Raw genomic sequence first — 25,717 nt, forward strand, 5'->3', positions numbered from 1 at the left:
CAGGTACGGACCATTACATATGATTTCAGGTTCACCTGCTTTATATAGGTCAGTTTTGCTGCACTGCTTCCTCCCCTGCCCCTTTTAAAAATAATTTGCAATAAGAGATGACTCCCTTGGTAGGGTAAGAAGAAGAACTATATTCAGGTAGGAAAGTGATATATAAACAAAAGATGTCAATAAAAGTTAATTTAAAAAAAACAAAGCCAATAGGGAGATCCCTTCCCCACTCGGTGGTCTGGTATAGTGGAAAGAACTTCGTAACCCTTGGCATCTTCTACAAACTTTCATGACCCTCAATGAAGATGATATGTCACTCTTAGGGAACAACTATGTATCAGGCATTGCTATGACAGTTTTTGTTTTGTGACTATAAACATTTAGGAAGACATGATGACTGTCTTCAGTATTTGAGTAGCTATAATGTGGAGGAAGTATTAGATTCCCTTTTCAATTCAGAAGACATGGTTGTTCTGTCATGTTTAATCCTTATTAATCCACTTGGGGGTTTCCTGGCAAAGATACCGGAGTGGTTTACCATGTCCTTCTCCAGCTCATTTTGCAGATGAAGAAACTGAGGCAAACAGTGTTAAGGGATTTGCCCAGGGTCACACAGTTAGGAAGTATCTGAGGCCCCATCTGAACTTAGGTCGTCCAGGGCCAGATCTCTATCCATTACAGCACCACCTAGAGACCCTTTGGGGACACAACTAGGAGCAGAGTGGAAGTTGCAGAGACAGATAAAAGACCTAATGCAGAAGAAAACTTCCTAATACTCAGAGATATCCAAAATGTTTTTTCTGCGCTCCTTCAGGAGACAAAAGACTCTCTCTTGCAGGAGGAGCTCCAGCCTCACAGGCTACAGAAGAGATTCTTGGAGAGGTACAGACTAAATCAATGAGCAAACATCTGTTAAGTATCACACGCCATGGGTTTCACGACAGCACCTACCTCACAGGTTTGTTGTGAGATTAAATAGGTAACATAGGGAACATAGTGCTTTGTCAATCTAAGAGCACTATGTAAAAAGACCAAATGGGATTGAAAATGAAGAGAGGGCTAGAAGGGGAACCAAACACAAGGTAAGTGAATGATAACAGATTTTATTAAAGAGGCTGAGACTGTTTGCCCAGAGAAGGCAAATGTACAAGTATCTCCAAGTATATGCTATTTATTTGTTACTTTCCTTCAACAGAGAATCAAACAAAAGGGAAGCAGATTTCCAGGTCTGAGACTTGAGTTTGGCAAAAGTTAGAACTTCTCCACTGGGGAAGCAATTAAACAAGGGAGAGAATTAGAGTGGTCTCTGGAAGAGATCTTAGGGTCTTTAGTTTAAACATCTCATTTTACAGACAAGAAAACCAAGATCTAAAGAGGTTAACTGTCTTAACCATGTTCATAGAGGGTAGCACTAAGACAGGATTTGAACTCCGTTCTCCTGATTGCAAAGTCAATGCGTTCTTTCTGCTATACTCAGATGCTGAAACCAAAGTCAAAAGAGATGATGGAAATCTCACAACCCAGACAGCTTTCATTCTTTTCTTTTTTAAGTTAAATTGTATCTTCAATTTACTGATTCCTAGTGTTTTTATATCACGTACATTTGCAAATAGCTCCTTCTGCCTTCCCTAGCTTTTAACAAAGATTAGACAAGGTTCCACACAGCTACTCCCACACCACTGCAGTAAAGAGGGAGGGGCAAAGTGACTGTTCAATTCCACCAGGAGATCTTTCAGGGAAGGTGAGTCCGCTTTGGCCTAAGCCTGAACTCATTCTGAGACAGATGGGACCAGATGACCTTTGGAGCTATGGTCCTAGAGAGAATCACAGAGAGGGAAAAAACCATAGAGGTACAGCATCTATAATTCTCTATTTCACAAAAATGTGCTTGGGACCTGAGAGTCCCATTTCGAAAATTATGTTTCTAAGATAGTCTTCCTCTTGTGGGAAAATATGGCATTTCACAACTTGGCATATGTTAGCTAAAAATATTTGCATCTGCATGATGCAAATACAGAGTATTCTGCCTGCAGTCTATATGCATGAATTAACAGTCTGACAAGACACAATGCTGACCAAACACAATGGTCTTTACTTTATACAACTTGCGGTTGTTAGGAAGGGAAATACATCAAGCTGCCCATTACCACTGCAGTTAATTTGGGCTATTGCATTCTGGTCTGGTGCCTGCTGTTGGACTGAGACAGCTTCATACTTCTAGTTGAGTCTTTCAATAAAATCTGGAGTCTGCCTGGTACAAAGTGGGCTTAATGTTAAGCCAAAGGATGTTTCTGTGCCACTTTGGAATTTCTAAATACATGTTAAGGCCCATGGCTCACTTTTTAATAATAAAAAAAGGTTTTTTGGGGAGAAAAAGAATGCTTTCTAGATGCTGCATTATTTATCTGCAGTCTGCTTCTTCAGCAGTGAAAGTGCCTTAATGCTGTTAATGGCAGCCCACCAATTCTCCTACAACTACTTTGGGCTGTTCCCGCTATTCTCTGAGAGCCACACAGACTGATGACTGGTGGGGACACACACAATTCCCTCTCTCTTGCACTTGAATGGTCTGCATGACCAATACCAGCAGCATTCAATAGTTCTGACATGGACCTAAGAATAATAAAAACTATGAAAAATGGTCTGTCTGTCAAAATCTATGCTTTTTTCAAATCCAGCTCTAAGAACTGCTACCCTGGCTTGGAGTGCTGAGAGAAGGAAAACCTTCCCACATTGGAAATATCCTTTAACATTTCTACTCAAAATGATTCTAAAACATAACCGCTTTTTGTGCATTTCTTAAGATAAAAAGGAGATTCTCCATTCTTGGCAAAAGGAAATTTACATTTATTTCTGTGGAGAAACTAAAAATGTCATTCAAAAATTCAACTCAAAGTTTATCACGTTTAAGATGAGGCAACACACAGCAACATACAACTTCTTATCTAGATTATTTATAATGGTCTACTAATTGGTTTCCTGCTTCATTAATTCTTCACATTATAGCCTGGTAGAATTCGATAATTCATCTCCCTCACCTCTCATACTTAATCAGTTACCAAATCTTACAATCTCTATTTCCACATGTCTCATAGCCTTTCTCTACTTACGCAGCTCGCATCCTAAGTTCACACACTCATCATCTATTGCTCAAATTCTGACAATGGTCTCCTAATTGGTCTCCTTTGCTTCATATCTCTCACCATTCCAATTTATTCTCCTATAATACCAAGCACTAGAGTGTAATAGCAACCACACAGGGTGGGCTGCTAACAGATTCTTTGATCTGCTTTTCTAAAGGAAATACAACTTTAAAGGGGTCAACAATCTTACCTTACAATCTTACTTTAATTACAAAAAAGTAGAAAGAAGTGAGTATAGAAAATACAAACAGAGAAATTAGCACAGAGATTCAACAGATAGGGGTCCAACAGTCTGAACAAAGTAATACACCCACCTACACACACCACCAGATTGAGGGAGCACCAACATCTGAGTAATTGAGGCATTTTTAACAAATGAACATTCAGAGTCCCATCCAGGGAATCAAAAGGTCCTTCTCATGAGTGAGCCCCCAAAGCAAAATGCCAGCCTCCAAGAATATATAACAAAGACTTGGCCCCTGATTAGCTAAGAGGCATGAAACCTTCTTGACTCAGCACAGTTGTGAATTATCAGGGTTCAAAGGAAATTAATCCTTCAGATGCTTACAAGTCAGCCTGAGCCTAGGAAACTGAACTCTGGAAAAAAAAAAAATCCTACTTTGCTTATGCTTACACCTTCCTACTGTAGTCAAATCTATTTTCTTAAGTTCAGATCTAACCAGGAACTGCCTCTACTTAATAAACTCCAGTGACCTAACCTCCAGTTAGTTCTAGGATCAAACAGAAGCACCCAAAGCAAACCATTCCACTTTGGGTCAGTTCTAATAATTAGGAAATGTTTCCTTATTTGGGGCTGAATGTTGTTTTTCCAAGTCAAACAAGCCTAGCATCTCATTCACAAAAGACAGTTATAATACCCACTCTTAGTCTCACCTAGGCTAAAGCTTTACAAATGATCCTCTTTCAGTACAGTTTTGTTCCCTCACCATCCTGATCACCCTCTTTTGGATACACTCTGTTTTAATGATCTAATTCTTAAAACACAGAGTTCCCATGTGAACACAATACCCTAGATATATCTAACCAGGGAGGACTTCCCCTCATATCAGAGTTACTTGAGTTGTATATCTAACTTATTATTGCAGCCTGCTTGAGATCAGGGTCTGTGTCATCTCCATCTTTGTAGTTCCAGCACCAAGACTTATTCTTTTTTTTAAACACAAACTTTTTTTCCTCATGTATATCCTCACCTTCTTTTAATTAGACATGAACTTTCCTACAACATCCTATTTAAAGTCAGTTCTGAATTCAGTTTGTTCTACAAAGCTCTTCTCCTGGACCCTCTTAGCCACAGTCAGCATGGCAAACACAAATCCTTCCTCTCAGCATCTCCTCCTTTCTCCTCCTCCAGCTCAGCCTGACTCCCGCCAGGCTCTCTCTAACCCTCTGCTGCTCTACCAGCCACTGTCCTTATACCCCTGGGAACTGTTCATTCTCCCAACAGTAAACTCTTCTCACCTTCTAATTGCTTCCCTGTGCTGAACCTGGCATTCCCTGGATAGCATGACCTCTTAGTCCCCTAAATCTAGGGAAGTTTCTTCTTCTATATCTCTCAATTCTGGAGGGCTAAGTGAATGGGTGAGGCTATTCTTTATTCCTAAAGATCACTTCTAGACCTGTTTCAGGAACTACTCCCTCTTCTGGAAATCATTCAGCACCTGGCTTCCACTTCTTCTACCCCTTAACCTCTATCTTCATCCTTTAGAACTTCAACTCCCAACATTCTGGCTTGACAATTTCAGGGACCTTCATTTCTGTTCTGCTTCTGTCACCAAAGACACTTATCCTTTATACTGAAAATGCCCCACTTCTGTTTCCCTCTCTGATCACAATTTCCTTATTGCAACTGAACCTCATTTTGTACTCATTATCACCTTTAATCCTTTAACTCAACTCAAATCTTCCCTATTCCTCCGTATTCTTCCAATCCATTGAGTGACTCCTGACTTTACTTCTCTCCCTGTCCAGCATGGAATTCGTGGTCAGCTATTTCAGCTGTGCTCTTTCTCTTTGTTCTTCCCAGAGGCAGCACTGCCTATTAGAAAGAGGATTGACCTTGGCAGCAGGATGCCTTGCCAGGTCCAAGGTCTGCCAGCTACTAATTGTTGGCTCTTGAGCAAATCACTGCTCCTCTGAGCTGCAAAATGGGCATAATACTTGTCCTACTTTATCTTGCAGTGTTTTTGCAAGGAAAGTGTTTTGAAATTGTGAAAAAAGTTATAGAAACATGAACTGCTGCTACAACAACAACAACAGCTACTACTATTACAACTAGTATTCTCTTATCCCGCCAGCCTTTCTTTATACCACTCTTTTCCAATCTCTAGTTCTGGATAAAGATGGCTTCCTTTACTCTTGCTTTTCTCTTTCTGGGCTGCTGAACCTTATTGGAGCAAGTCACCAAATCATACCAATGGCCTTAACCCCAGATTAATTGAGGGAGTCTTGGTAGGACCCTCACTACATTACAGAAATCCGGCTGTGACATGAGAGTTTTTCTCCTCCTCTCTTCTCTCCACACAAAGTCATCAGAACACTGCCACTTATCCTCATCTGCTTCCCTCCTCTCTCAGAGGAATAAGCATTGTGCCTCTCCAAGGCAAGTTCTTCCTCTTGAATTACACCATCTCTCTCTTTACTGACCTCAAGGCACCAATTGTGTCTCTTTCATTTATCTACAGCATGGGTGTTTAATCTGGGATATGTAAAGGTGTTTTTTTTTTTTTAATATTTTGATTAACTGCATTTCAATAGAACTGGATTCCTTTGCAATACTATGTATTTTGTACATTTAAAAACATTACTCTGAGAAAGGATTCAGAGATTTCACCAGACCGCCAAAGGGGACCAAGATGCAAAAACAGATTAAGAACCCCCAATTTTCAGTCTCTCCTTCTATTAGCTCTCCTCTCTGCCTACAAAATATTGAGGTCTCTCTGTCTTGGAAAAACCTTTGAAAAATCCTTTAAGTTCCTTTGAGGTGTCAGCAATTCTGTGTTCTTTTAATGCAGAACTTCTCAGTCTAAGTTACTGTCTTTACTTCCACAGCATCTATTCATTCCTCTTTCTTTTACAGTTTATCATCCCCAAGACACTATTGTGACTTTTTTATTAAAGGTCACCAGTGCTTCCCAAATTTAAGTTTGTTTAATTTTTTTCCAGTTCTCATCTTCTTCAATATCTTTGCAGAATTTAACATTATTGAACACTCCACCACTCCCTTCTTTAAACCTTTTGTTTCATGACATAACTCTTCTAGCTTTCTTCTTTTGGGGGCCAATCCTCTGTCTCTGCTGACTACTTTCCCTCCCTTCCCCCCTCAATTTTGCCTTTCCAATAAGAATCTAGCCTTTGTTCTCTCTCTCCCACAAATTTTCTCTCCCCACAAATTTCACTTTGGTGATTTGATTACTCTCATGGATTCAACCATCATGTCTATGTGGATGATCTGTGGATGTCTATCACAGACCTCCTCCCTAACACTTGCATTTCCAACTGCCTGCTGAATTTGGTCAGAATTTCCAACTTAATATGTCCAAATCAGAAACCATCTTTTCCCCTCTTAAACTTATTTCTCTTTCTAACTTTCTTATTTTTATTTAGATCCTATGTTTTTGAAGTGTATAAAGAGGAAAAAGGACACATTGGAAAGAAACTTTCTTATTCATTTTGGAGATGTATAGGGGTGCAGTGAACCCCTGGACTTAGAGGTCAGGAAGACTCCTAAGTCCTGATTCAGAAACTTATAAACTGTGGTACCCTGAGCAAGCTACTTTTCTCAGCCTTACCTTCCTTATCTGTAAAATGGGAATAAATTATATCATACCTCACAGAGTTGTTGTAAGGATTAAGTGAAAAAACATATAGAAACCCAAGATTTCTGGCAAAACTTCAAAGGGCTACATTAATGCTAGTTATTATTCTTTAAGTTTTCAGTGGCAATATGGGGATAATTAAGGCTCAAAACAGTGAGTAACCCCTCTTTAGTAAATGGAATAAATCTTAACAAAATCTTAAAAGTAGTCTTAAAAGCAAACATTGTATATTTTATGGAACCACAGAGCCCTGAGACAATATTCTAAAAAACCTCGATTTGAATGAATCCACTCTAATGACTTCTTGGAAAATCTCTTGAGGTTCCTTCACCCTCTTGGGCTCTAAGCTAAGAGGAGTGCAGGGGTGGGTTCTATACAAAAGAAGAGGGGAAGAACTTTACTGGGCAACAAAGCTACTCATGAAGACATGGAGGAGGATAAACAGTGTGCCTCTCACCTCTCCTTGCTAAATAAACATATGAGTCTGGCTGCACTATTCAAGTTTCATCTTTAGAAAGAACAAGGGGAAGAGGTTAGCCAGCTTTTCTCCTCTGCTTATGAGCCAGGATGAGTTCTTGTGTGGAACAGCTCTCCATTTAAGGCAGGCGAGGGAATATCTCTAAACCCCAAGTTCTACAAATCAGCAGGTCCAAGCTGTCACATGTGCTAAATTATTAAGGGAATTCGTGAACACATTTCCTCTACCAGTGACTATACTTTTGAAGAGTCACTTATTCATTTATGCAAATCTGTCTGTGGCACCCATGGAGATACCAGCTGGGCTATCTTCCATTACTCAAATGAAAATGATTTAAAATTCCACTCTGGAAAAAGCAGGAGGGCATAGCTAGCTATACCACCACTCCTGAGGCCACAGAAGAAGCCAATCACACCATAGGCTGAATCAACTTTTCTACCCATCTTCTTCAGGAACTGGAACATAGACCATTTGTGTGGCTGAGGAAAAGTTCTGAGAGGGCTTTTAACTTTTTCCCAGCTCTTTGAAACTGCCTCTTCTGGACCACAGTCTCTAAGATGGCAAAAAAAAAAAAACAAAAAAAACCTCATCAGACCAATAATGACGTGATGATATAAAACCTCCTATTAAAACCTCACAGTCTAGAGAGGCAGAGGCAGGCAAAGTATTAGCTATCCTCAGTGGGGGCCAGAGATTCAGAGTTGAAGAGCTGGCTTCAGATCCTAACTTTCTCATGTACTACTAATTTAAGTTGGGGAAAGTCTGTAAAATGCGGTGGTTGTGCTTCATATAAGAGCTCATCTACTTTGAAATTCAATGATCAGTGATCAAATGTGAATATGTATGCTTCCTGTCCTCTTCTGAGTCCAGGAGAAGGTCCTCTCAAGAAAGCCTGGTGCTGACTATTAGCTCACAATACATGCATTCAACATCTTTACAGAGTTATTTAAAAACCAGCCAGAATCAATACAATCATTAATTTCATTCTGATGAAGAAGACAGAGAAACCATCAACCTCATCAATAAACACTTATTAAAAACTTCATTTCTCAGGCTGTACAAAAATCTGTCCAGGCCTGGTCCTCTTAGGGACTACTTTGCCGAGCATTTATTATCCCAGAATTTCTTATTGCAACACTGAGGTGATATTTAGATAATACACATGACTAATACTTATGACCACTAAATTTATGATCGATGCATGATGGGCAGTGAATTCTTGTGAAATATTTGGTTCAAGGGTATTTAAAGGAGGAAGGAACAGGCACAAGAGCATATGTGGAATGGAAATCTAGAAAAATAGCCAAGACAAGCTCTAGTTTGAGAACATGATGTCATAACCAAAAGGGCCCAGGAGAGGGAGGAACAGCTAGTCACTGCTATGTGACTGTGAGACACTGGGCAAGTGTTGGGGCAAGTGTTCTCCCGAGTCAAATCGCACAGCTGAAAGAGATGATCTTGAGGTTCCCTTTCAACTTTAACATTCTATGATCTGAAGCTCATTTATTTTCAAATTGTATGATGATGGGAAGCAATAGAAATAACCTAGTCGAAATTAAAAGGCACAAAGAGACAATGCCAAACTCAGAAATATCGTTTGAAAAGTCAGCACTGGCTTGATGTAGCAAGCTCAGGACATGCTTCTGAGAGTCAATCTTTATAAATGGCAGCTTCTCCTCTGGTGGACAGTGTGTGGTAAGGTGGAAGATGTCTGCATCCTTTCCCATAGTGCTGGGACCCAAATTCTAACAATTGCTTCCAGTTGACTATGAAAATAACGGGACAAAAATAAGAATCAAGCAGAGCGTTTTAATAAAATTTATGCAAGAGAACCATTTCAATTCTTTTCACGTCTTCTCTGGGATAAGAAATGTATATATGCTCCATACACAAGCTGAATGCTAATAAAGGGATGATTTAACTCTTCCTTGCCTTCTCTCCTCTTCTCTACCCTCCACCCAAAGTCACCACTTTTAGCATAAATCATCTAAGAGTAAATCACTCCCTTCTCAGTTTCTTTTATCATTAAAAACTAACGTTCTGACAACTTCCCTACCACTTACCAAATAAATTCCAAACTCCTTAGCTAGACTTAAATGATCTCGCTAGATCTACTTCTCCAGTGTTATTTCACACTAATGCCATTTAATACTCTAGGCTCTTCTGAAATCGACCCATTTCTTGTTCCCTGAACTCAACATTCCTCCATTTCCCACAGCTGAGTCACCTATGCCTGGAATGTTCCTCAGTTCCCATGTAGCCCTGCTAGAATCTCACTTCAAGGTCCAGCCTGGGTGCTACCTTCTCAGTGAAATCTTCCCTGAGATCTCTCAAGGGGGTAAGCAATCACTTTCTCCTTTGAGCTCTTGTTGGGTTTTGTCTGAATCTGTCTGATACAAATATATTTTCTTCTTACTGTTTTACATCTATAATCCCATCTATTAGGTTGTAAACTTTCCAAGGACAGGGATTTGTTTTTCATGTCTTATTTATAATAGCTAGCATGTATACATAGTGCTTCAAGGTTTACAAAGCACGTTACAAATATCTTACTGAATCTTCACAATAACCTTGGGAAGGAGGTAGTATTATTAACCCTGTTTTACATATGGGGAAACTGAGGCAAAGAGCTTTTTAAGTGACTTGCCCAGAGTCACCTAGCCAATAAGTGTCTGAGAAAGGATCTGAATTCAGTTCTTCTCAACTCAAGTCCGATGCTGTACTCACTATGCCACCTCACTGCCCCATTCATTTTCCTATTATACAGCAAGGAAACAGCCCTCCATTCAGGATGGTTGAATGATTAATACCACAAAGATAGACACACATACCTCCCTCCATCATGGCCACAGATACCAACATTCCAGTAGAATATAAGTTCCTTAAGGGAAGGAACTGTTTGATTTTTGCCTTTGTATGCATAATTATTGGTCCATAATAGTTACTTTATAAATACCTATTGAATTGGAATGGTACAGGCTGCTCTGGTAATAACAAACTCCCCAGAAGGTTGTCTAGTTTTTGCTAGCTTTTTTCTTACGCCACTATGTGTGTATGTATATGTATGTACACTTGTACACATATATGCAAACACACACACATATATGTACATGAATATGTATATGTATCTTTGGGTAGTAGTGTCAAGGTTGGATGTATGACCCAGTGTGACAGATTCCTGGTTCAAGGTGACGCCAGCTGGTCATGCCAATGTTAGAGACTCAGTCTACTGCTGCTTCCCCCTGTTCCCGAAGTCCGTTCAGCTTTCAGCTTATATAGGACTATGATGTGCCCAAGTGATGAGGCTCCTCTCTCATGGATAGTCTGAGTACTCCTGCTGCCAATATCAATATGTGTCCTTTTCACACACCTGCTGCCACAGACTCTCACCATGGCTGGTACCACTGGTTGCCAGCCCATTGTCTTGACTGTTTCTTGTGATGCATTTTTTGGGGGGAAGAGAAAATTTTGAGGTTTACCTAATTAACCATCTAAGGCATCTGCCCACCATGGGATACAGCTGTTACACTAGATACCAACACATCAGTCAACCAGGCAGTTTATGAGCATTAATTAGGTACCTACTAAGTGCCTGGAACTGTGCTAAGCACATCATTGCCGAATCAGCCACTTCTGTCCTCAGCTTATTGAGGCAAATGTCTAGGGCAGGAAACAGAAGTTAATAAAGGAGGCAAGTGTGCAGCTCTGTAACAATAACAGCTCAGTCTCTGCTGGGTTATCAACCAAAGGGCAACAACAGCTTTGGAAAGGTCAAAACTGTAATCAGCACTAAATGGCAAAGTTGGCATGTGAGAGCCCCGCTCTGCACTGGGCTTTGTGTCAACCAGGAAGCAGGGCGTTTGGTACACTGCAGCAAATGCTAGCCTAAAACCCAAGCATTAAGGTTAGCAGCCTTGTTCTGCCAAGATTTGCAGTGTCAATTTTGCTAAATTAATTGAACTCTCATAGTCACGCGGTCCCTTAACTAAACGATGTTAACGACAATCACTGCCTCCCTCTGAGGTCAAAGGGAAGGGGCATTTCCCCCCCTGATTAACAAGGGGTGTTCCTGATAATTATTTTTAAGTGATACATTATTATAGTAATAACATTATTTTATTTGTGATACTAATGAATGCATATCTTATTCTATATAAGAAATGTCTTCCTGAAAAGCTGTGTGTATCCTGAATGTCTGTACTCAAATTACATTTTTAATGCAATACTTGTCTTTTTAAAAGTTTTGAGAACCATTCTTTCTTCCTTATTCTTCCCTCCCTCTTTCTCTCCCTTTCTTCTTCCGTCCCTCTCTCCCTCTCTTCCTTCCTATGACATAGAGATGGTGACTGGATGTCTACCACAGAACCTACTGTACAACTTAGAATATTTCAAAGTTGCCTGGGGCCCAGAGAAGTTGTGACAAGACCAGGGTCACTGCTGTCAGTGTCAGAAGTGAGACTTGAGTTCAAGGTCTTCCTGATTCCAAGGACAGCTACTGCTTCCCATCTCAAGAGGAAAAAGTAAATACTTACAGCACATAGATCAAAATACCTACAAGAGCTATATAATACATAGAATAAATACAAGAGCTATAACGCTGACAGATTTACCACTTGGACCCTCCCCCCTTTTTAAACTCCTCCACTTGTTCCAGAATACCAGTGTCCTTTGCTGCTCTGGCTAACTTCATATGCACAAACACAGTCTGTTGCTAGAAAGCAAATATTGACTCTCCTGCTTTGGAAAAGGCTGGGAAGAGACCTTCTTTCAGCACAGATGGCAGCAGGCTGCCAAAGTTCATTTCTCAGGAACCTACCAATTTTTATTGCTGTGTTTTTTCGCTTACATCTGATCTTTGTGACCCATTTGGGGTTTTCTTGGCAAAAACACTGGAGTGCTTTGCCATTTCCTTCTCCAGCTCATTTTACAGATGAAAAAACTGAGGCAAACAGGGGTAAGTGACTTACCCTGAGTCACATAGCTACTAAGTGTCTGAGGCTGGATTTGAACTCAGTAAGATGGTTCTTTCTGACTCCAAGCCTGGGCACTCTTTCCACTGTACCACCTGGCTGCCCCTCCATACAACCTACATCTACCTGCAGAAAAGAGCAGTCCAAGGGCACCTGTGGACAATGGCAGAGTGAAATGGCCTTGAATGAAAATTATCAGACACCCTATTACGCCAGACAACTCTGAGTCCCAACCTTCGGTTCTGTCAAGATACTCTTAGGAGACACCCTATTTTCCAGAGCTAAGACCCAGCAAGCAAGCTGTGCTCAGAGCTTGGTATGACAACAGTCCTTTGCACTAACCTTCTGGAACTACTGGAGTCTGAGCTCAGGCAAGAACCAGACATGAAGCCCTGCTATAAACAGACCTTTGGTCACTAGACAACCTTGACTCACTAGTGCTGTTGTGCCTCAGTACTATTGCTACACCACACTGTTTGATTCTTTGTCTAATCACAAGTATACAAATCAAGGTTCAGCCGCACCACCTCAAGTGCCCCCACTAGGGGCAGGGCACCAGTACCAACCTGTCTCCTTGCTTGTAAGTCATGTCCTTCACTTTGAAATTAAACTTCTGTTTGATTCCCAACTCTCCTGTCTCTCAACTGCTCTGTTAGGCTCCAGTCATCCACAGATTAGAGGCTGGTTCCATCTGGCTAACAGTTCTGAATGGAGGGTTGTCTCCATTTAGTCATAGGGTTATAGACTCATAATTTAGAGCTGGATAAAACCTTCATTGTACAAATGAGGAAACTGAGGCCCAGAGAGGTTAAATGACTTGCATTTGGAGCTTCGGGTCAATTTTATCTGGAAGGGAGGGTGGACTAGAGGTCCTCTAACATCAAGGGCACTCTGGGGTCGGCTCTCATCATCTCTCGCCTGGATCATTACAACAACCTGCCTGAAGTCTCTCCCCTCTCTACTCTGCCCTTCATTCTGCCACTATACTGATTTTCCTAAAGCACAGTCTGACCATGTAGCCCCTATACTCACTCAACTCCAGTGGCTTCCTCCTCCCTCCAGGATCAATTACAAAATGCTCTGTCTGGCCTTCAAAGCCCTCCCTAACCCGCCCCCTCTGACCTCTCCCGTCTTCTTAAACCTTACTCCCAAGCAAGCACTCTTCCATCTAGTGACACCAGCCTCCTTGCTGTTCCTCAACCAAGATACCCCATCTCTTGGCCCCAGGCATCTTCTCTAGCTGACCTCTATTCCTGGAATTCTCTCCCTCCTCATCACATCCTGGATTCCTTGGCTCCTTCTCACCCCAAATCTCCTTTCTATAGGAAGCTTCTTCCCACCCCTCTTAAGTCTCTTTTAATGTCTCCCTACTCATCCGGTATGTAGCTTGCTTGTGCATGTTCCTTTGCCTGTTATCTCCCCCATTAGACAGTTTTGTCTCCTTTTGTACTCTCTGCCATTAGCTCAGTGCCCAGCACACAGTGAAAAGAAACCTAAAAAGATCTTGTGATTTGAACACTATTCACTATGGGAATTTTCAAATACTTCATGTATTTCCTGGGGCTTCTTCAAAATCTAATACTGAAAACTGATTATTAAATGTTAACCACTCACTCTTAAACATTCACCAAGAAATATCTTCATGGACAGCTTTAGGGTGATGTTCCTATATAAGGCATCAGGTTATTACTAAAAAGAACAGCTACTCCTGATACTTCTGTGGCATTTTACAGTTTATGAAACCCTTTCACAGCCATTATCTCATCAGACACTAACAATTCTATGAAGATGTTTGGGCAGATGTTATTGCCCCCCATTTTACAGATGAGGAAATTGAGACTCAAACAAGTTGTGTAAATCACATTGCTTGCTGTCAGAGCTAGGATCTCAGACCCAGATCTTTGGACTCTAACCCCAGGGCTCTTGTTCTCAACATCACATTGTTACAGTTTCTCAACCTCAGTCAAAGAGAGGCTTTTTCCTTGTTTATCTGCTTGGTATATTTCTTAGAAAATTCTTTCAGTGCAACTCTGACAACCTTTCTTTAAACATTTTCAAATAACAATTTATTATGACATTTTAAAAAAAGAGACATAGAAAGGTGTAGTAGAGAAAAGGCAAACCTTGGAGTCAGAAAGACCTGAGTTCTGACTCTGAAATATACTAGCTAAAGACCTACGAGCAAATCACTTAATCTCGGTGTCCCAAGCAATTCTCCAAGACTGTAATTTACATGTGAGTGACATACAAATCAGCTTAGGTGACAGAAATTCCCAATCAACTAAATCACTGGTATGGTCTCTTTTTTCCTAATTAGATAAAATACCTTCAATTCATTTCTCTTTTAATGTAATTTTCAAAATTGTCCACAAGGTGGCAGGCTATTTCCTTTCAAAAAAAATGTGGCACGATCAGAGATATCAATCAATTTCTTAATAAAGTCTATTCTATTCAATTCAACAAACATTTCTGAGGAGTCCACTATAGGTGTAGCTCTGCTAGACCCAAAGGCGATACAAAAAAATAAAAAGACAAGTCCTTGTGTTAGACATAATTAATATTTTTAAGCATATAGGTTTTCACAGTTTTCACTTGGCTGTTATTTTTAACAACACTCACACACATCAAGCCCTATCCCAGGCTGTGCTAGGTGTGGCATAAGATTAATCCCTGTGCACAAGATACACCATACAGGACTAAATTAGGAAATGACACAGTCCCTGCCCACACAGATTTATTTGGGTCACACAGGCAAAAGAAAAAAGAAAGTTTTCTTTTGGTAGGCAAAAGAAAAGTTGTTCTGCTATGTAGGTTGGGCACATTTAGAAAGTACAGGAAAGGAAAGCAAATGGACAGAGGGAAATAAAGATCAGAGATTCAAATGAGGAGCTGAGAGGTCAGAGCAATGGGGATAAGAGACTGAGATGTTTGTGTGCCTGATGCATTGTAGAGAGCGCTGGATTCAGATTCAGAAGACACAGATTTACATCCAAAGCCTACAAATTTTGTGACCTCTGAAAAATCACTTATTTGCTTTAGGTCTACACTGTAAAATGAGGGAGTTGCACCAGATCAGGTGTCATGCACACAGCCCATGGGCCCCTTGTAGCCTATGACCCACCCAAATGTGGCCCAAACCAGATGTAAATCCTGTCTGATTTTAATGAGGTAATGCATTAATTTTAAAAAGAAACATCTAGACATGTGTGGTTTTCCAAGTCAACATACAACCCACAGGGATGCTTACCTATGGTTTAGCGGTCTCTGCTTCTGTTTGAGTGTGGCACCTCTAGACTAAGTGACCTTGAAGGTCCCTTCCATCTCTAAATCCACAATCAAACATCTACATGGCAAACTGAAGAGGACATTCCAGCAAGAGGAAATGCATGAACAAAGACACTGAGGAGGGAATGCACATGAGGTATTTATGGAACAGTGAAGAGATCATCCTGGCTAAGAGCTGAGTTCTCCTTTCAGATCCTCCTGGTTGGAGCTAGAATTCCCTTTCAGAATTGCCAGCTTTCCCTTTCTTCATATGGCCAGAACATACACAGCACAGTGCCTGGCACTTAGTAAATACTTAATAAATCCTTGATGATCTGACTTGACTAACTGGATATAGAGAGTAAGGCTAAGCCCAGGTTAAGGAGTTTAGCAAATAGGTGTAAGTCACGTGAAGCAATGAGATGATGAAAGTGACATGTTATAAAGCTTAACCTAGCCATAGTTTGTAGGGCTGCCTGGAGAGAAGAAAGAAGGGAGGTGACGAGATCACATGTGGGAGCTGTTGCAATGATCTGGGCATGTAAGGCAACAAGGATACGGATGTAGGGCACTGTCAATGGGGAAGCTGCAGTGACCAAAGATCTAACCCTCAGCCTTGGGGCTTGCACATCTTGATCAGATTCCTCCAAATTCCACAGAATTGGTTCAGGACAAAGGTATCAAACAAGCTTCTGAAACACATTTCCATCAAGTGCTCAGGAAGCAGATGAAAATGAGATTGGGAAATACTTAACAAAATAAATTAAAATATAATAGAACATACATGATGTTAATATGTGGTTTTCTAAGTCAATGTCCCACCTGGAAGTAGGTTCTGTTATTATTCCCATTTTTCAGTTAAAGAAACTAAGGCAGGCAAGTTTAAGTGACTTGCCTAGTCACACAGCTATTAAGCATCTGAGGCTGGATTTGCACTCAATTTACTACACCACCAACTGTCATAAAAGGAACACAGGGGGAAGCCTTAGTCGTCAGAATTGGCTCTTTCAGGGCTCAGAACTAGTACCACCTGTCCCAGGAAGTCATCCCTGATTCCCTGAACTAAAAGTGATTTTCGCATTCTCTGGTCAAGGCTAAACCTCTTCTATACTTCTAATCTGCAGTTTATCTCATTATCGTTATTTCAGTCTACTTTATCATCTTTACTGGACTGGAAGCCTCCTGAGGGCAGGACGTATACAGTTGTTCATCTTTTTCTCTCCAGCTCCTAAGCCTCCATGCCCAGCCTACAGTAAGGCTGGCAGTGAAATCTTTATTGATAACTGTGTTCAATAACTGCAAAATGGAGAACACCCTATTAATAAAGAAGACTATTACTGTGCCTTGGGGGGAAAATCATAAACAAACACAAAGAATTACAAAAAAATGTGTGAATTGATGTTAAGCAAGAACGTCAGAAGTGCCACCACGACCACAAAGATGAAAACAAAGTCATTTCGGTGGCCCCTGAAATGGGACAAAGCCATTGCATTTCGCATACACATTTCATGTCTGCTTGCTGTTGATTTGTTTGGTTCTAATACATTAAATATGAATGATTTTATGTAAGATTTTATTTCCCATTTCATAAGCTTGCAAGGTTGTGCTGGTGGTTATTAAATTTATAAAAAAATCTTTTTAAAAAATAAAAGATTGTTAAATTGGATTCCTCAAATTTTCACGGAACAATCACATTTTTAAAATTTTAGCGATCTACTTTGACTAGGAATGACATGCAGTACTGGTTCCTTTGGCTTGAATTCGGTATGGTTTTAACGGGATGTACATACACTGCAGGGTTGTATCTCCCACTGCTTCTGGAGGAGGCTCGGTTAATACTAAGCTGGTTCGCAAACAGATAAGGAGAGTATGATGGTACATAGTAGATAACCCAGGGGACAAAAGACCCCAGAGTGCACAGAGCATTCCCTGCTTCTCCTAGTCTTGTGGCCCCTTCAAGCTCCATCTCTCCTCCCACCCTCCCCTAGAAACCTTAAGGATTCTCCACTGTCTTTTTTTTTTTTTTTTTAAGAAATTCCTCCAGTCCGGCAGTTAGTGGCACAGATGGATTCCTCTGTAGGCCCTTCCTCTTGCAGCCCTTGCTGATGGCCCTAGTAAAAGACCTGACAGCAAAACAGACGACTTACCCGTAGCCTTTGTGTTTTATGCATCTCTTCCTCACCATCAATTTTATCTTTTAAAGCACAGCATGTTCGCAGCAGTGCAAGGACCTGTTCAGAAAGCCACCTGTTCCTACAGTAACCATTCTGAGCTTGGTTAGAAATTTCCCTGTGGTCAACAGGATCGGGAGGGATTTCCATCACATTCTTCTTTAGCAGAACCCCAGGAGTATTCTGATTTAAATCAGGAATCAAAGGAGCATAAGTCAGGATGCTAACACACTTCACATAATCTCCACTCAATCAATCTACTGCATTTTAAGGCTCTTTGGACATGAAGATCCTATACTGATGCAGAGTTTGAGGTGGAAATCTAGCCCAATTGTCTTTAACTTCAGAGGGAGCTAAGTGATGGCCCAGTGGACAGAGCTCTGGACCTGGAGTCAGGAAGACCAAACTTACTAGTGGGGTAACCCTGGGCAACTCAACTGTAGAAGGAAGGTAAAAACAGCGACTATCATGCAGAGTTGTTGTGAGGATCACATGAAATGACACTTGCAAAGCACCCTGCGCACAGTAGGCACTTAATCCATTCTTCCTTCCTTCTGGAAAGGAGGAAAGAAGATAATAAGGAAAGAAAAATGGGAAAAGAAAAGATGATGCCGATTTTAGAAATTCATGAGCATGATCATCTCCACTCCTCTCAAGAAGGTCCCACTCACTTACTCAAAGATGATGTGACTGATCTGCATTTGCCATATAAAGAACTGAAAGCCCTTCCTACCTTCTCCATTAAGACAGCGAGATAATTAGTCAGCTAAAAAAGGTTATTAGGACAATCATTTCTGAATTCTTACATTACGCAAATGACGAAAGCAGTAGGATGAAGATTTTGTAAGCCCAGAACGGTGGAGCAGTGGGTGGTTAAGGAAGAGTTCTTGTGAATAAGATTTAGAGGTTTCACTGGACCCTCCCTCTCACTCATCAGGAGCCAACAGCATGACATGACAGTCTAAAATGCTAAATGCAATCATAAGGTGCATCGAGAAGCAGAATGAACTCTAACAAAGGAAGTGATAGCCAAGCCAAGCTCTGCTATAGTCAGACTCCATCTGGAATATTGTTCTCTGTTCCAGCAAAGATACTGACAAGCTGTGTAACCAAAATGGTAAGAGGCGATTCAACCATGAGGAGCAGGTGAAGAAACTAAGAAAGGTTAGCCTGGAGAATAGTAACTCAGACAAGACACAAAAGCTGATTAAGGGTAGAGAGTCTGTCTCCAGGAAGAGGAACTTATCTTGCTGGTTCCATGGGGCAAGATTAGTAGTGCTCAATAGGCACCTAAGTGGCACGATGGACAAAGAACTGGCCCTGGAGTCAGGAAGACACCTCTTCCTGGGTTCAAATCCAACCTTAGATCCTTAGACCCTTGGACAAACTTAACCCTATTTGCCTTGGTTTCCTCATCTGTAAAATGAACTGGAGAAGGAAATGTCAAACCAGTATCTTTGCCAAGAAAACCCCAAATGAAGTCACCAAGAGTAAGACATGACTGAAAAATAACAAACAACAGTCGTGCTCAACAGACATTTCTCAGAGGCAGATTTAAGGTCACTGTAAATAACAACTAAACAGAGCTACTCAAAAGTAGAGCAAGGCTGCCTTAGGAGATAAAAGGTTCCTTCCTACTAGACCAGGACCCCATCAAGGAAAACTTGAATGACTACTGGGTCTGCATGCTAGTGAGGGATTTCTGCATTGTTCCAGCTTGGACTCGTTGGCCCTTGATGTCCCTTCCAATCTTGAGATTCTGCATATCAGCACTGCCCACTGACATGCAAGAAGGACATGGATATGAAGGGCATATTGAAAGGAAACAGAGTCATATACTGGAAAGGAAGATTGAAATATGAAGTAGCTATGGTTGCTACATCATGCCAACTATGTGTTTACTTTGGGACAGCTGATAGGGAACCATCAGAACTATAAAATACTATAAAATTATACAAAACTACAGCACTGTAACATATAATATGAGGGAAGATGAAGGACTGTACAATTCAGAATGTAGAAATTTTGATGAAAGAAGGTTTTTTTGCTCACCTTGGCTTCTGGGTCACTGTTGATACTACATGAATCATCATCATCAGCTTGTGGGGCATGTCTACAAAGGAAAAAAAGCATACTGGGTTCACCACTGTAAGTTCTAGCTATAGACATGGCTAAAACACGGTTCAAGCAGAACTTTCTGCTACCGTACCTGAGTTTCAAAGATGCATAGCGTAAGGTTGCTCCTTCAAACTCTTTTAAACTGGGATCTGGGTTAACTGTGGCTGCATGCAAATCCTAGGAGAGAAAGCTGGAATTTATTATTACAGAATTAAGTGCCCTTTCCACTACAAATACCTCTAATGGCAGATGGAAAAACCATCATCCCTGCATAGAAGCATATAGTATATGCTGAGCTAAGGTAGGCAAAGGCATGCAGAGGGTAGTCAGACTATTAGATGGTCATTCAGTGCAAGCACCTGGTTCTTATAACACATTTACCCTGTGGAATTCAGACTGAATTCACTCAAAGAAGAAAAAATCAGACAAAGGCAACATGTTTGTGAGCTGGACATCCCTTGTAAGAACCCCAATCATTCTATCCCTGTAATATGAATGGTATTCATGAAGAAGAAAATTATACAGCCACAGCCATGCAAAAAGAAAAAAAAGGAAAAATATACAGTATTAAATGTGCTAAAATCTGACAATATACTTGCCTTCCAAATGTCACTATTAATCTTTCCCCCATTCAGAACAGCAAAATCACTCCATGGCTGTTTCTAGACATGTAATTATTCACATAGGAAGAAGCACATTGATAAAATAAAATTAAAAAAAAAAAACAAAAAAAAACACAAGACACTGTTGTTAGCATTGGTATTCACGGGATGAGTTAGGGAACAGATCAACTCTAACTTTAACTAGTTAGTCAATTCTAGAATGGCAACTGGAGAGGAATTTAACTAGAATGGGGAAGGGAGGAGGAAGGGGCAGGAGGGGAAAATGGTTCTACAACTACTTACCAAAACAAATGATTGGAACAAGGAAAAAGTCCACATGTATTAGAAACAGACAATGAAGCTATTTTCTAAATGTGATCTCGAAATCAAACACAATCAATGCTTCCAAGTATGAATGCTATACCTAAGCCTCCATCTAACTTCCTCTTTATAAAACAGAATTTTAATTGGAGAATAGGGTAGGCATTAATGATGAGACTTAAAATATGCTGTAAAGGATTTGGCAACACTCAAATAAAAGGAAACAGAATGCTGAAGTCAACTTATTTTCACATTAAAGGAAGAAAAAAAGACAATGAGGGGAAAAGGTGATTAGTAGGGAGAACAAACAGACTTCTCACTGCAACTCAGTGCAACAAAAATAGCTGTAAATAATATAACGCAGCTTCCTTCAACTGATAAAAAGCACTATCTTCATGCAATACCACAGGCTCTCATGGCTTAAAACATTTTTTGGTTATGAAATTATTTCCTTAGAGCACAGTACAAAGCAAAAAGCAATGGTTTGTCAGGAGAACTGTTACGACAGCTGCTTCAGTCCAAACAGCTCCTTCCTTCTCAAATCTCAGAAACACCCAATATTTTTGCCTTCCACCAAACTGAACAAATATACAGATGTTTTCTTCAATATTGAACAGGAATAATAGAAAATAATAAAACCTGTGGATACTTTGATGAATTTGTACACCTTAAAATCCCCAGAACCAGATTTGTCAAAAAAAAAAAAAATCTACTTTATTGGGTGCTCAGTAAACAATTGAGCCTGTCTGATAAAAGTTTTATTAAAATAAAAATGGAACTTCTTTCTCTTTATAGCATTAAAAATAACTGTGATTAAAAATTTTCAAGTCTATAGGAGACAGTGATTTTTTTTGAAAAAGGTAAAAGGTACTGAAAGTTAAAACTGCTAAAATCAGCATTCTTTAATCTGAAGCAAGCATAAAATCAGAATCATGTGGGACCGAAATCTTTTATCAGGGTTGTACCATTCAATTCAACAAGCTTTTATTTTTGTTTTTTTAATTTTTCTTAGGTGCCCAGAACATGAAACTCTTTAAAGCATGGGAGAATTCAGATTACTATATTTATTTTCTGAAATGAACTCTCTAAAAAGGAGAGAGGGGAATGCAGGAAGGGGCATTGAGAAGCATTTACTGAACATTCAAATGCTTCACTGACCATGGCCTGAAAAATTTCAAAACTAATACTACTCTTTAAATAAGAAGATATTAAGATGTCAAAAATCTCATTATTTTTTAAAATACTGACTTAAGCTGAATGTCAAAAGATGTCAAATGATTTATTGGACTTAGCAAGTAACATGCTTTTGCAAAGAGGTAAAAATGAATGCAGTAATGATAACTTCAAAGACTAGCATGAAGAGTAAGATAGAAAGGAGAAAGGCAAGTTGTAGAAACAACAACAAAAAATTAAGGAGGTTAAGGGACTTGTCCAAGGTCATACAGATAGTGTCAGAGGCACGCTTTTAACCCACTTCCACTAACTCCAGAGCCAGAGCTCTTGGTTCTAAGAGTGATTTGGGGTGGGGAGAGATCTTGGAAGATGTGAATCATTAGAAATAATTTCAAAGTCCTTTCCCTAAAAGAGGATGCTGAAGGAAAAAACCATCTATTAAGGATCTATTATGTGCCAGGCACTATGCTAAGCACTTTACAAACATTATCTTCTTTGATTCTCAAACAACCTTGGGCAGGGGGTGGGGGAACGTGCAGTGGTCCTGTTATGATCCCCATTTTACAAATGAGGAAACTGAGGAAAGCAGAGGTTAAATGATTTGCCCAGAGTCACAAAGCTAAGATATGAATGAGGCTGAATTTGAATTAGGTATTCTTGACCCCAGATTCAGTTCTCCATCCACTGTGCCATCTAGCTGCCTAATAATATAATTTATGACTTTTAGAACAGTACTTCGCATATGAAGGCCTATGTATAGATATGTATGCATGTGTACATGTATACACACAGACATACACTAGATATATTTCTATAACATTGATCACTAAAGAATCAGTACTACAGGGAAGTGTGTCCCCCATACTGGATTCCCATCTGCTGGCAAAGACAATGTTATAATGGAACTCTAGGGTGCTTTTCTATTAAGATTAATTTTTTTTTCTTTTCAGGTCTTAGAAGGGATTTCCATGAACCAAATATACTCATTACTAGCACAATTCAGAAATGTGATTTAAAAAAAAAAAAAAAGAAACGGTTGTTGAACTGACCTGGTAACAGATTTGATAAATGTTTATGAATCTAAAAGTATCCTTCCTTCTATTCCTAGGGTTCAAATTCTGCTAAGGCTTGAGAGAACCCTGCTCACAGTCTCCATGGCATAAGGTAGTATTTTCTGAATGCTGGGCTCAGCCACTGTAAATACCCACAGCACAGGCACTATTCTATGGGACATTTCATTCATGCTAATATATTTCCTCCTTGACACCTTTTGGGATTCCTCACATTTTATTGGGTGAACACAGTAGTAGATCACATAAACATAATTCAGAGAAACAGTAAGAAGCAGTCTAGTGAATGCATTTGATTTCCTCTTCCATATATATACTCTTCCATAGAGGAGTAGTAAAATTAAAATGAACTTTGAATTAGGAAACAGGAGCCATGCACTTTAGGCTTCCCTCTACTCCTTACTCACTATATAAGTCTTATATATACCCATGTAAATAAGCTGCTGAAGTTTTCCAGAGCTCAGTTTCCTCATCTGAAAAGTGAAGAAGCTGAATTAGCTGTTTTCTAAGGTCCTTCCAGCTCTATGATTTTAAAAACTCTAAGTAAATTGCCACTTGCATCTGGGCCATGAATCTTCTAAAAATGATGAAACAATAATCTTTAGGATGGCACATTGATAGTGGAATTTCATATGCTGTATCAGAAGGTATCACCCATCTGTAACATAGGAAATCAATAGCTTTCATCTTTTCTAATGCCTAGATCTAAGGGTACTTCCTAGGAGTACTTTGGAAACTCACTGAGGCACAATTTCAGGCTACTAGAATACCATTATACATGTCAGGGTGAAAAAAAAAAGCAAGGCTAAAGACATTTTATATGATTTTCTTTCTTCTCTGCTTCTAAAACTCAGAATCCAAGTGGTTTAGGGGATCATTTCATACAAATGAATTAGGGAAGAAATTTCAGCAACAAACATTTCATGTCCAGTTTGTAAACTTCCCAAAAATGCTTTTTGAATGTGTAGCAGAAAAATCATCAACACGTTCAAAATAGACTTCTGAATGTGAAATGTAGAACCTTCATGTTGGCAGTGAATCCTTGTGTCCAGGATTTCACTAAGCTTCAAAAACTCATGGAAATGTTGGAGCATATATTACCAATGTGTCTTGTTTTAGAATTCCATTTCCCTCCTGACTTTTCCTATGCAGCTAGGGGCTGGACCTGGAGTCAGAAAGACTGAGTCAGGTCTCAGACACTTACCAGCTATGTAAACGTGGGTCAGTCACTTAAACCCAATGAGGATGAGTTTCCTCATCTGTAAAATGAGGATAACAGCGCCTACCTCACAAGGTTGTAAAGAGGATCAAATGAGATAAGATATGTAATGCATTTTACAAACCTTAAAATACTATATAAATTCTAGCCATTATTTCCCTCAAGTGATTGAGTTTCTAAACAAGTTGTACTATGATACAAGTTAGAGATTATACAAATTAGATTAAGAAGAGAATGTCTTCTTATCCAACTGTAATTACAATCTGAACCTTGTTGCCAAGGGAAGCTAGAGGATGCCATTTTCTGGAAACTTTCTGAAAAATGTCAATCTTGTATGGTAGTAAAAAGAGATTCAGGACTCAGTCTAATAACACAAGGGTACTGGTGGTAGTGGTTGCAAGCTTTTACTAACACCTACTCTGTGCAGGAGTACTGTCCAAGGTGCTGGAAATATTAAAACAAACTGTTCCTGTCCTCAAGGTTTTCTTGATTCCAAAACCATCTCTCTACTCACTATATTGCAATAAATACCTCTCTGAGTAGTATTTGAGTCATTTTCAAAGTATGTATCATTTATAGATTTTAAAAAATCTTCACATCTTTTCCTTAAAGACCAAACTGAAGTTGAACACTAAAAGTTTATGATACTAAACTTTACTGCCAAAATAGTTTCAGTTCTACCATTGAAAATCCTCAGGACATTTGATGTTTTAGTGAAAATTAGTCATCTGAAGAATCTTAAGTGTTATTGCATTGACAGATTCTATCCACTATCCCTACCAACCAAAGGTTGATAAGGGTCACAATAAGCTAAGTAGCTTTATTTGGCATGTAAATATTTAATGCAGTTCGTATATGCAGAGTAAAATAATACTCTAGGGAAATAATCACTTTACTATACTCATTGTATTTGCTATGTTGCTTCATAAGACTAAGAGTCATTAAGAACAAAAACTATGGAAAGTGGACAGTAATTTCATTCACAAAAAGAGAACATTATTCACACTTTAAATCCAATATATACTATAACTAAAGCTTACCTCAATGACCTGTTTGGGTAGGAGCAACTGGTTAAAAGAGATGTGCTATGTTATTGTCAATAGAATAAACTATTTAAAAGATTTACCTCATTCTCTGGGGTGGGAGATGGGGTTACAGAACTAAGGGACCCTTTTCTTGAGCCCTGAAGATCTGCTGGGATGGAGACAGGGCGTTCCCACTGAGTTGTTCCTGTTGGTATGTGCCAGTAATAAATCCCGGCAATATCACAGATTTTTTTCCATCCAGGTGGCAAATCTGGATCCGTTTGAAATGAATGATCACTCCATATGTCCGCTGGGAAGTAGAAGTAA

General features: G+C 39.7%; 1 protein-coding gene across 5 annotated transcripts in view; it reads right to left on the bottom strand.

Moving 5' to 3' along the window:
• APBB2 (amyloid beta precursor protein binding family B member 2) overlaps positions 1-25,717 on the bottom strand; it is a 419,709-nt gene that overhangs the window by 115,896 nt on the left and 278,096 nt on the right. For 4 of the 5 annotated variants that reach the window (XM_072620570.1, XM_072620569.1, XM_072620571.1 and 1 more), the window contains 4 exons: positions 25,492-25,700; positions 20,580-20,642; positions 20,072-20,157; positions 19,915-19,975 (listed from right to left, as the gene is read on the bottom strand). In XM_072620570.1, the coding sequence (XP_072476671.1) occupies positions 19,915-19,975; positions 20,072-20,157; positions 20,580-20,642; positions 25,492-25,700 (419 nt within the window). The remainder of the gene's footprint in view (positions 1-19,914; positions 19,976-20,071; positions 20,158-20,579; positions 20,643-25,491; positions 25,701-25,717) is intronic. The other variant, XM_072620572.1, reaches the window with a different exon arrangement.

This window comes from Notamacropus eugenii, chromosome 6 (assembly GCF_028372415.1).
Source record: "Notamacropus eugenii isolate mMacEug1 chromosome 6, mMacEug1.pri_v2, whole genome shotgun sequence".
NCBI lineage: Eukaryota > Metazoa > Chordata > Mammalia > Diprotodontia > Macropodidae > Notamacropus > Notamacropus eugenii.